At 33.3% G+C, this 11,380-nt stretch overlaps 1 protein-coding gene and 1 long non-coding RNA gene across 2 annotated transcripts; both read left to right on the top strand.

The window, feature by feature from the left end:
- Positions 1-4,325: 4,325 nt before the first annotated feature.
- On the top strand, positions 4,326-7,744 carry LOC133819219 (uncharacterized). Its single transcript, XR_009886288.1, has 5 exons — positions 4,326-4,480; positions 5,065-5,466; positions 6,186-6,236; positions 6,673-6,789; positions 7,032-7,744. It is a non-coding gene; the product is annotated as an uncharacterized LOC133819219 (long non-coding RNA).
- Positions 7,745-7,781: 37 nt separating this feature from the next.
- LOC133815386 (E3 ubiquitin-protein ligase JMJ24-like) lies at positions 7,782-9,959 on the top strand. The gene is made up of 8 exons (XM_062248233.1): positions 7,782-7,813; positions 7,990-8,092; positions 8,195-8,327; positions 8,425-8,488; positions 8,584-9,163; positions 9,238-9,322; positions 9,664-9,783; positions 9,892-9,959. The coding sequence occupies exons 1-5, from the start codon at positions 7,782-7,784 to the stop codon at positions 9,143-9,145; spliced, it is 894 nt and encodes a 297-aa protein (XP_062104217.1). The 3' UTR covers positions 9,146-9,163; positions 9,238-9,322; positions 9,664-9,783; positions 9,892-9,959.
- Positions 9,960-11,380: the final 1,421 nt, after the last annotated feature.

The raw sequence follows: 11,380 nt of genomic DNA on the forward strand, positions 1-11,380 counted from the left end.
TCTTCATAATTCTGGTCTAATCAATTTATGTTTAATGCTTGTGAATACTTGATCACCATTTGCATGATTCATATGTTTTTAATTCAAAATATGAAAAAGTGAGAGCTAATTATGCTATAATTGTGTAGACACAAATTTTGATATTGGAGGAGAGTACCTGTATGGTTTGTGTAGTTTTTAGGTTTTTATTCTTAATGTCTGATGTATGTTGAAATTTATCAGAGAGATGTAGAAAGTTTACATATAGGTTGAGATTTATATATCCTAGTAAGAATATAAATTACTTTTGTAAACCTGCTATCGCAAGAAGAAGATGAATAGTAAAAATTGTATTGATGACATGATAGAGTGGATAGATGATGAAATTAAATACCATAGTCTTTCATCCATTGAATTAATTGTTATTATTTTCTTTCTTTTATTTTTCAATTGTTAAATTCAGTTATTTTTGTTTTTGTTCTTGTTATTTTTTAAATCAAATATTTGTTAGCCAAAGAGTAGTAGAAAATTAATTATTGGTAATTGGTAATCAATCTTAGTGGGAATGATACTCTATTTATCACTTTATTACTTGTTTACAATTACATGCACTTGCGTATTACATATTTTTCACAACAAGTTTTTGGTTTCTGTTGCCAGGGTTATTTTTTATTAATATCAACAAAATTAGTTTGATCCTAATTTGTTTTTTTATTTATTTTAACTTATGTTTCTTTTTCTGTGTTTGACTTATGAGGTAAATAAAAAATGCTCCATCAAGATTACAAAGTGGGTTTTTCCCAACAACACTTGGAGTCATTTTATGCTACTTGAGGGAGATTTAATGAATTGATGGAGATATGTGATCACAATTTCTCAATGGAGTGTCTTACAATCTTCTTTTACAATGGGTTAGATGATGCAACAATATGTTTGGTAGATTATGGAGCAAAGGTAATTGGGGAACCTTTGTTAAGAAGTAGCCATGAAACTATAATGGAGTTATTAAATGATATGACATATTTTGATTACCATTGGCATTTACATCCTTCACTGCAAGGTTGGGGTCACCAATACCCTTCATATTTGCAATATCCTAATATTGTACACCAAGTGTATGAGCATGAAGAGCATACATCAGAACTTAAAAGAAGCAATGGCCCAATTGGAGAACACTTAAAATTTTGACGGTGACAATATAATGGTGCACAATATGGAGTGGTTTAAGGACAATGACTCAAATAACCAAGGTTATGAAAGTTCTTCCAATATTGTAGAAACATCCACGGTTGAGCCATTAAAAGAGATTGAGCCTAAAGTTGAAGAACAAGAGACCTTCAAAGTTGTATTAACTCAAAATTTTGCTAAGTTGGATAATTTCTTGGTGTATAATGAATGCAGTATGGTGAAAGAAACAATGTCCATCCACGATCATGAAGTTGTTAAAAATCAAATCACAAACATGGTTATGAATAGCCAAGTGGAGAGTGGAAAACGTTCAGAAGGGTTATTAGAAGAATACTCATATGAAGGTAAGCAAAATATAACTTTAAGGGATGAGGAAGTACCTACAATCTGATAAACGAGTTTTAGACTTGTTTATCTATGTGTTTTCAAGGTGTTTAGTTTTGTTTTGTTCTATTTTACGCTTGTTTTTATGTATTTTCAGGTGTCGAAGGGCTTAGGTGACTTGGGTGTGGAAACATGATGGAAAAACCGACAAAAGAACAAAAGTTGGTGGAAAATAGTGTTTTGGGGCAATTTCTGCGACCGCAAGATAAGGATTCTGCAACTGCAATTCCAGAAGAGTTGGGCATTTCTAGGGCATTCCTACGACCGCATGATATGTCCAAAAATGTAAAAAAAATGCAGATTTTTAATGAAGGGTGTTTTGGTCATTTCATGTTTTAAAAAACGCTAATTAGGTTTAAATCACAATTTTGGAGAGAAAATGAGGCACTTTTTGGCAGACCTTGACTGGAGAAGAGGTTTGGGAGTGCTTTGGATGAAGATTGGATCTATCATTTGGAGTTCTTTTCTTTTCTTTTTTACCTTTAGTTTATGTTAATTTCATGTTTATGGATTTCTTAGTGATAAACATGAACTAAATTCTATTTAGGGTTTTTAATTGAATCTCTTGAAGCTTTATTATGAATTAATGCAAGTTTTTTATTTCTTCTTCATCTAAGATCTACTCAATTTGTGTTTATTGTGTATGTGATTGACTGCGCACCTTTTACATGCTATTTATGAATTCGAATCGAAATATGAGAAGTGCAATTTGGATATGCCAAAATTGAATAGACATAGATTTCAATCTAGAACGAGAGTATATAATTGGTCTATGTAATTTAGGACTGAGTTCATTGCTTCCTATTGTTTAAATTTCTCATAGAAATATAGAGAATTTGCATTAGGTCGAGTTTTATATTTCTTAACCCGAATATTTAACACTTTTGCATGTCTTCCATCATAGTGAGAAAACTATCTTTGTGTTTGCATTAATGAATAATAAAGTAGATAGTAGAAGAGATTAGAATCCCTAATTTCTCATTTATAAATATGAATCAAGTATATTGCAAGTTTATTGTTCTTCATTTAATTTTGTTATTTATTATTTCTATTTTTTTTTAAAAATTCAAATTTTGATTACCAAATAGAAAATAAAATAGGCTATTGGTACTTGATAATCAGTCTCTGTGGGAACGATATCGGTCTTACCGAAACAAACTACAAAAGCGATTACGTATACTTGCGTAGCTTTAAAATTTTGCAACACAATCATTGATTTGAGTTTATCAATGCTACAATCACACTACACCAAATACACATTTTCATAACATAATAATATAATGCTACTGAAAAAGTATTATGTTATGTATATGTGGTAAAAGAAAAAAAAAAGCAGTATTTATTTTGGGAGCCCGCGTTATATTTTTTTTGGCCTCTCTCTCATGTGCTGTCCTTGGTCTCTTCCTCACTCTCTCAACCACCGATCCTTCAACTTCAACTCCAACTTCAATCCCAATTCACTCTCTTCTTCTCAGTCTCAACATCAACCCCTCCCTCCCGACCTCACCTCCATGCAGCTTCTCGACACCCTTCGTCGCCAGAAGGATGAGTCCTCCGCGCTTCGCATCTTCAACTAGGCCTCGAAATAGCCTAATTTCTCTCCCACTACCTCCATCTACCAGGAGATTCTTCGCAAACTCGCCAAGGTTGGCTCTTTCGACTCCATGACCAATCTCCTTCTCGATATGAAGCGCTCCGCTTGCCCCGTTGATAAAGGTACGTTCTTGATTTTCATCGAGAGCTATGCCCAGTTCGAGTTTTATGATGAAATTTTGGCTCTTGTCTCACTCATGGAGGATGAGTTTCGGGTGAAACCAGATACCCAATTCGACTACCCCGTTTTCTTCTTCGGCTACGGTGTCTCTGAAGTCAATCCCCTACTTCGTCAATCTCTCTATATCATCGTCTCTCCAATATTTTCGTGTCACCCTCTTTGTCGTGGGCTAATTTTGGGTATTTTTCTGTGTTATGTTTTGGGTATTGTGGAGAAGAAGGGTAACCTGTGTAAGAGTTTAATTATTTTGGGCAGAGAGTGTGGGGTGGGCTGTGGAGAGAAGAATATGCGTAATCAAATATAAGAGTGGGTTTCCTCTCTTAGTTTTCCTGCTCGCTTGTTGATTTTTGTCTTGCTCAACTTCTAACTTGTGTATGGACGTTGATTTTTAGGTTCGACTAGGTATACAGCTATGGTCATATGTAAGAGAAGAAGCCTCCCATGGAAGGGTAAATTTTCATTCTTTCATTTATTTTATTTTACCTTAGTAATGATTTGTCGTATGGTGTTGTGACTATTAACACTTGGATGAAATAATCTTTATGCATAAGAGTTTGAAAGTTAATTGCTTAATTGTATATCTTTGCAGAAAGCTCCAATTGATTCTTTCACTCGTGAAAGTTGCAAGCCATCTGCATCTCAAGGTGTTCCACTTGGAGGCATGGGGTCTGTGGTGTACAAGCTTTTTGCTACAAAATTTTCAACTTTGTTCTTTTTTATATTATCAAACTGATGTGCTTGTTTGTTTATGTCTCATACAAAAGTGGCAGCATATCTAGAGGTTTTAGAGGTGAATTCAGGCAATTTCAAATTGTTCCTGGTTTATGTGAAGGATCTCCGGTCATGGCCAATCAATTTTCTGCCAGGAAACTCTTACTCCATGTACGTATCATTTAATTTTACTGTTACCATTTTTGCCAAATTAATTATAATTAGATTTACAGATCTCTCTAATTATTTTTCATTTTTAAACTTAATATATATATATACATTGCAAGAAAATGGAATTGAGGAATATAGTGTATATGGGCAATGGTTGTGATGGATGATGGTTGCCATATACATGGGTGGCTGAATCCCTCAGATATCAACTTTACTTTCATTACATATAGAATGGTCAATATTGAAGTGAGCTATCCCATTTGATGTTTCCAGGTACCTTATATGATGTAGTAATTAAAGTATAAACCTGATTTATGTGTCTCTTATGACAAACTTCTTTTACATTCTTATGAAATGAACTAGTTTTAGCCCCATTGATGCATGCCAATCTTTCTTAAGGTGTTCAGAAGAAATGGATTATGTGTTTTTGTTTTTAATCTTTAGTGCTTTATCAAATGATATACTTCCTTAACGGTAGATTGGCCATAATAATATATCATTACATTTTGAGCACACCATGTCACTATGTTAGGTACCTTTTGGCATATTTTAGGCAAGTATCCAAGACTGGATCTTTTTTTTATATGACCAAAAGTTTCCTATTCATAATGTTTTAGTACTCAACTACTCTCTCTCTCACTCTCTCTTAATTATAGGTTTGGAACATCATAGCACAGGGCATTTTTTTTTTGCACATTTATATGGAAAAAGTACAGCAGGGTTCTAATTTTTCACCAACTAGCATCAGACCATTGCTTTTCCAAATATGTTATTTTAATTATTTTAAGTGTAAATTTTATATCAGACCAAATATGTTTTCTAAGATTCTATTTTTTTGTTCACTTTATAACTTGTAGATTGGCAATGATCTTCTCAATATGTGGGGCCTCTTATCTTAAATAAACTTCTACAGGTTGGTTGGTTTTCCTTTCTTTAAATCAGTACTTTGCAAGAGATGTATCCTAAATGCTTCAGGTTTTTCATTTTATTTTTAGTTCTGAGATGCTTCTTGTTATTGTGACATCTGCTTGTTCATGGTGGGGAGAATAGGGTAATCATAAGTTTTTAATTCTAATTTATAAGTCCAAAATTCCGTAAATAAATCATTGCTGAATTGTTGTTGTTGTGATTATTTATTTTTCTGAGGGGAAGAGGTTTTGTAAGCTCTTGAGAAATTAAGAATTGGAGCATGGGTATTCAGTTCTGATCTCTCATTTTAAAGAAAGCCATCACTGATCTACTACTCTTTTTATTATAAAGTAAGTTTCAACATTTTGTGGGGAGGGTGCTGCCAAGTGTAGGCCCTTATTGAAAGTGTTTTTTCTTACTTGAGTCCTTTCTTGATCATAGAGACTTAGTTCGTGTTTACTCTTCTGCTCTGATGATTAATCTCATGTCATAATCTAGTTATTAATAATATGTTCCGAAGTTCTATTTTTGTGTATCTTAAGTTGCTTTATACGTACCAGAATTTTGAAAGTTGTACAGATAGTTTTCCATATGTTTTATTACAAAAAATGCATACTTGTCCAATTTGGTAAACTTTTAAAAAGGGAAAAATTAGTCTATAATGCATGTACTATTCCTATTACAAATCGATCAGAGGGACTAAAGTATTTGTTGATTTATCATTTGCTTATTGAATTTGGTTATTTCAGTCTGGTGTCCACTGGGTCAAGTGTACAATTTTCATGAAATATACTATAATTGGCAAGTTCTTATCCACATCTTTCCATTTGCAATTTGTGTCACATTACCAATTAGGTGCATTGTTCATTGAGGTTGGTTTCCATATTTTATGAATCTCTTGAAATGATATAGCAAAGTCTATTCCTTCCTTTTGGTCAACTGTTGTAAGTGATCTGTGTTTTCCTTTTCTTTTAACCTTTGTAAAGAGATTACGGCCTTCTGTTTTCTGGTTAATGAATTGTTTAAAAATAATAATTTTTCTTCTTCTTCTTCTTCTTCTTCTGTACAGTTTCTGAATTACCCTGCTCTTGATGGTCTTTTAAGTGATAAAGATTGAAAGGTTGGGCTTTTATTTCCTTGTGGACTCTTGAAATCTATTATTTTTCCGCTGTTCAGTCGATTTGATATGGTTTTACTAACATCTGAACAATTTTATTTACATTTCTGTTTGGAAATTGTACTTTAAGAAGGGGAAAGAAAAAAAATTATAATTTCAAGGGATTTCATTTTCTCTTGTTTATTTATTTTCTTTTCTTTTCTTTTTAATTATTAAATACTTTGCTTCATTTGTTAAGATTTTATTTTGTAATATGCTCATTCCCCTATAGTCCTAAATTTTATCTGCAGACTGTTAATAAATACAATGAGTTGCTTACCTACCAACTTGAGTTTTATTTTTTAATTTGAAATACGACTTTCCTATTGCTCCTCCTTGGTACTTATCATCACTGATCAATGAGGGAAAATTGAGAATGTGTTGAATTGCTATGTTATAGGCTTTCTAGTAGACTCAGTTAATGTCTTAATCAATGGTAAGGGATGACAGATGGTCAAACGTGCTGCTGGGGAAAGCTGTCACTTGCAAATATTTTAAACAAGATAATTTTATGGAGGTATGTCACGTTAAGTATTATTTATTTCTTTAATTATTTTAATTTTCAACTAAATAAAGAGAAGTTAAGTTTTCAATTTTACAGAAACATTTACTTTTTCCCTTTGGCTACTGAAGTAATATGATAATGATGCCTCTACTGTGGGATTAATGTCTCACCAGTTTTCCCTAGTAAACCTCTTTTTTTTTTCTCTATGGGATACTAAATTGTAGAAAATGACAGCTTAACTGTCTATTTTGTAGATTGATGTAGGCATTGGATCTTCATCATTTGCAAGAGGTGTCATTGACCTTGACTTGGGATATGTCACAAGCTTGGTGATTGACCTGGCTATTTTGATAGAGGTTTGTGTCTTGATACTAAGGGATATGTTTTCTGTTTATCAACTAGCATTTCTTCATTTTGTGTGGTCTGTCTAGTTATAATTTAATTCCAGACCTTTAAAGAAATATGCTCTAGAGGGATTTCTATGTACATGATCCACTATTTTAACTGTCAAAATACTCTGTAGTGGACAATTAGAAAGATGTTATAGAGAGGAAGCTTGGTGACATGGCAGTGGAGTTCTGAAATATGTTATTTTCTCTTTTCTCATCTTTTATTCTTTCAATTTTTTTAACTTTCAATTAATAGATTTTATAAGCCTCCTTTGATTTGGTTGGAGTATAAATTTGAGGTATTTAGAGATTGGTTAGCTTACATGTATTTTATTTGACACGGGCATATTACTTTCATGATTTCAAAATAATAATTCATTTTTCTCACTAAAAGATGACTTAAAGAAAAATAATTTGCATTCTTAAAGCTTTTGGAATTTAGGATTGCTCATAATTCCAAGTCCTACTACGTGTTCTTTCTCAATATTTAACTCTCTCAAAGTCCTGCTCGCAACATGTATTTTTTGGCTGGTTTGTGTTGGTGTTGTAGCTTGTTGCAGTAATTAGCTAGAAAAGGAAAGCCAGACTTGTTCTGTTCTGCTTCTAGTTTTATTGATGTTGTTATGTCTACCATTTCTCTTGTCAAAGTGCAGGGCTTTAATTACTTAGTCTTTGTTTAGGATATTTGTATATTATAGACCTCTGTACTCCAATAGTCAGTATGTTTGATTTTGCCTAAAGTCTTCCATAGCGCATTGGTTTGAACTCTATGGTCAGATTACTTGATAAGGGATACTGATAATTACGATGTTTCAAATCTTAGATACTTCAACTCGCAAGAAGTCAAAGATGCATGTCCAGTTTGTCGCAAAATTTGTACTTGTAAGGACTGCTTGGAAAATCCATCTAAAGACAGTGAAAGTAAGGTCTGAGTCTGACATCATTGTTGCTTGGTTTGTGATCTGTATTACCAATATTATGAATTAAATTGTGATGGTAAACTTTGTACAAATACCTTGTTTTTTCAGGACTTCTTGGGGGATAAACATGAAGTTGAAGTGATACTGTGTTTCCATTATTTGATTTGTATGCTTCTTCCTGTGTTGAAACAAATAAACAAAGACCAGAATGATGAACTAGAAATAGAAGCAAGAATAAGAGGTAGTGCCAGTTATGGTAATTGCGTTGCTGATGTTCTGAGTATCAATTGTTTGAAATTAGTTCATAATGACTTTTGCTTGTTTTTTTAATGTAACAGGGCAAAAACCATCTAATCTTCATATAAAACATGCTGATATTGAATGCAATAAGCAGCACTGCTGGTACGTATCATGTTTCTTGAAGCCTCTTTTTATTTTACCAATGGATTTACATTTTTGTTGCTGACAAATTGTTGCATGACTTTTTACTTTGACAGCAGTAATAGATGCAAAGGTTTTATATTGGATCTCCATAGAAGCTGCCCAAATTGTTCCTATAACCTTTGTTTAAGTTGTTGTCGAGATTTATGTCAAGAAAGCTTTTTTGGATGTACTAACTTCTCTATCCAAATGTGCTCTAACAAAAGTAAAACCCTTGTGTCTGCTAATATGCGACAGGTAGAGAAGCCAATAAGAACCAAGCAAAATTCTGGTAGTAAGTACCTTGAGTCTTCTGTGTCACTGCCTGACTGGAAAGTTCATAATGGTAATGGCGATACATCTTGCCCACCCAGGGAGTTTGGAGGTTGTGGGGAGAACCTCCTTGAATTGAGATTTCTGTTGCCTTTAAATTGGACCAAAGAGCTGGAAGTAAGTGCAGAACAGATCGTCTGTAGCTATGATGTTCCAGAAACTTCAGACATATCTTTGTGCTGCTCTCTGTGTAATGGAATGAATCAGAAAGCTGGAGGAAGAAAGCAGTTGCAAGAAGCAGCTGTAAGAGAAGACTGCATCCAATTCTCGATCAGAGTTTCTTTCTTGACACCACTCACAAAATGAGGCTTAAGGAGGAGCTTGGTAAGTAGTTTGTGAGTTTCATCATTTGTGATAATCTGAAATAACTGAATCTAACCCATCTCTATTTTTACCAGAGATTGAACCTTGGACTTTCATGCACACGTAGGAGAAGCTGTTATCATTCCTGCTGGATGTCCCTACGAGATTAAGAGCCCTAAGGTCATTTTTGCAACAGTATTGACAGTCTGAATTAAGAAAGATATATGAAACATTACTTTTATTCTCCATGAGTAAAAGTTATATCTTAAAAGTTCCCTCCTGATGCTTATAATTGACTAATATTTCCCCATTAAATGAGAGAATATGATTTAGATTTTCTATTTTATATATTAATATGCCTCAAGTTGGCTTGAATTATCTATAATATTTATGCATTCTTGTTCTGATTCTCTGACGTGCAGTTCTGGTTCATACCATATCGTAATCAATTGTATGTTGAAGTATATTTTGTCATGAAGTTAACGGGAATACTATTACTTATATTACTTTGGCATGATCAGGCTTGTGTTCATGTTGTGTTGGACGTCATGTATCTGGAGAATGTTACCAAGTGTGCCTAATTGTCCGATGAAATACGACTACTTCCAGAAGACCATAAAGCCAAAGTAGACAAGTTACAGGTAAAAATCTTATAAAAATCCTAAAAGATGTAATTATATAATCATTTTTTATTAGCTGTTTTGATGTATACTATATTTTTTGTTATTTTTATTTTGTCACGAAAACAGGTGAAGAAAATGGCTCTTCACAGTATTAGTGCTGCTATCCAAGAAATTCGTGAGCTTACATGTGCAACGTAAGTTTCCAAATTGGATATCTGTTCATATCTTCTGCTTTTCATTTTAGCACCCATTCAATACATTTGTACAGACTGGAAATTTTTCCTCGTGCATGTCTAAATTTAGTATAGCACTTTAAAGAATAAATGATAGTGAATGTTCAATGACTCGCTGCAAAGTGTTTATGCCGTATTTATTATATTTTTTTAGATGCCCAACACTCTTTTGTATGTCCGTACATATCTTTAGATTTTGACATGTCATGTAGGAGGAGAAACAATGTTGAATCCACAAAAGTATTAATCAGTTCAACCTATAAGGTAGTCACTTTAGTGATGCATACTTTTAAGTCATAGGTATGGATTATTGGGAAGAATAGATAGTGTATTTGGATATCTTTCATTAAATCCACAAAAGTATATAAATTTATTATTTATACTTATATTGATTTGGCAGTTTGTAGAAGTGAACTATCTCTGAACAGATTATTGATTTACAAGTATGTCTTAACTACATATACTAAATTAGTAATACAAATTAGCTAGTTTTTTTTATATACAAGTTTCAGCGTACATAATCTTCAAAACTACTCATAAGTTATTTGACACAGGACCTGGGCTAATCCTTGATGTTACACCAGAAAAGATTGAGAAATTCTCATTTGATCCATGTGAGAAACTTGTCGCTAGTTTTTAATTTTGTTTTCTTTTCCGTTCAAGGAAATATGCCATTTAGGCTACCAAGATGGAATTTCAGATGTTATATTGCAACTTCAATCTGCTAACAAATCGCTGATTATGCAGTGGACTTTGGGATTCCTTGGTGTACCCTGGATGACTTGCGAGGTGGAGGCCCAGAGTATAATGCTGACGCACTAAAGGGTGTATTGTCATGGGAGAAAAGTTCAATTACAGATGCATTTGTAAGTATCTCCTTAATTCTTATGACAAAGCACTAGTGCCTTAAGTTTTTTTGAGAACATAATTCATGCCAAAAACATTGGATCAGATCTTAAATGCAGCAGCAACGCTCTTGGTTAGTGGCAATGTGAACTCTTTGGCTGAAGGGATCGCTCTGGCTCGCGAGACTCAACTATCAGGAAAAGCTATCAAGACGCTCAATCAGTGGATAGATGTGTCCAATGGGGTTTGAATCTTATTGTTGCCATCTCACATGTAAGGATTTCTACCGAATATACAGTGGGCTTCAAATTGTAAGGAAAAGTTCTAAGTGGTTATTTTAATTCATTTATTTATTTTTATAATGGCATATTTCTTAAATTCTGAGTGTATGTGTTGCCTCATTTTAGTGTGATTTCTTTTGAGATCGCGAAGAAATTATCTTGAAAGCCAAACTACATATGTGAAAACATATTGTTTTTTAGTATATGGCTAGTCTCAAAGCTGTTGCTTTAAGTTTTCTTGATCTTTTTGCAATC

This window comes from Humulus lupulus, chromosome 2 (genome assembly GCF_963169125.1).
Source record: "Humulus lupulus chromosome 2, drHumLupu1.1, whole genome shotgun sequence".
NCBI classification, from domain to species: domain Eukaryota; kingdom Viridiplantae; phylum Streptophyta; class Magnoliopsida; order Rosales; family Cannabaceae; genus Humulus; species Humulus lupulus.

Coding starts and splice junctions, on each gene's coding strand:
- LOC133815386 (XM_062248233.1), top strand. CDS start 7,782: ATGTTGTTATGTCTACCATTTCTCTTGTCAAA. Junction 7,814..7,989: donor CTACCATTTCTCTTGTCAAA/GTGCAGGGCTTT, acceptor TTCAAATCTTAG/ATACTTCAACTCGCAAGAAG. Junction 8,489..8,583: donor TGCAATAAGCAGCACTGCTG/GTACGTATCATG, acceptor TTACTTTGACAG/CAGTAATAGATGCAAAGGTT.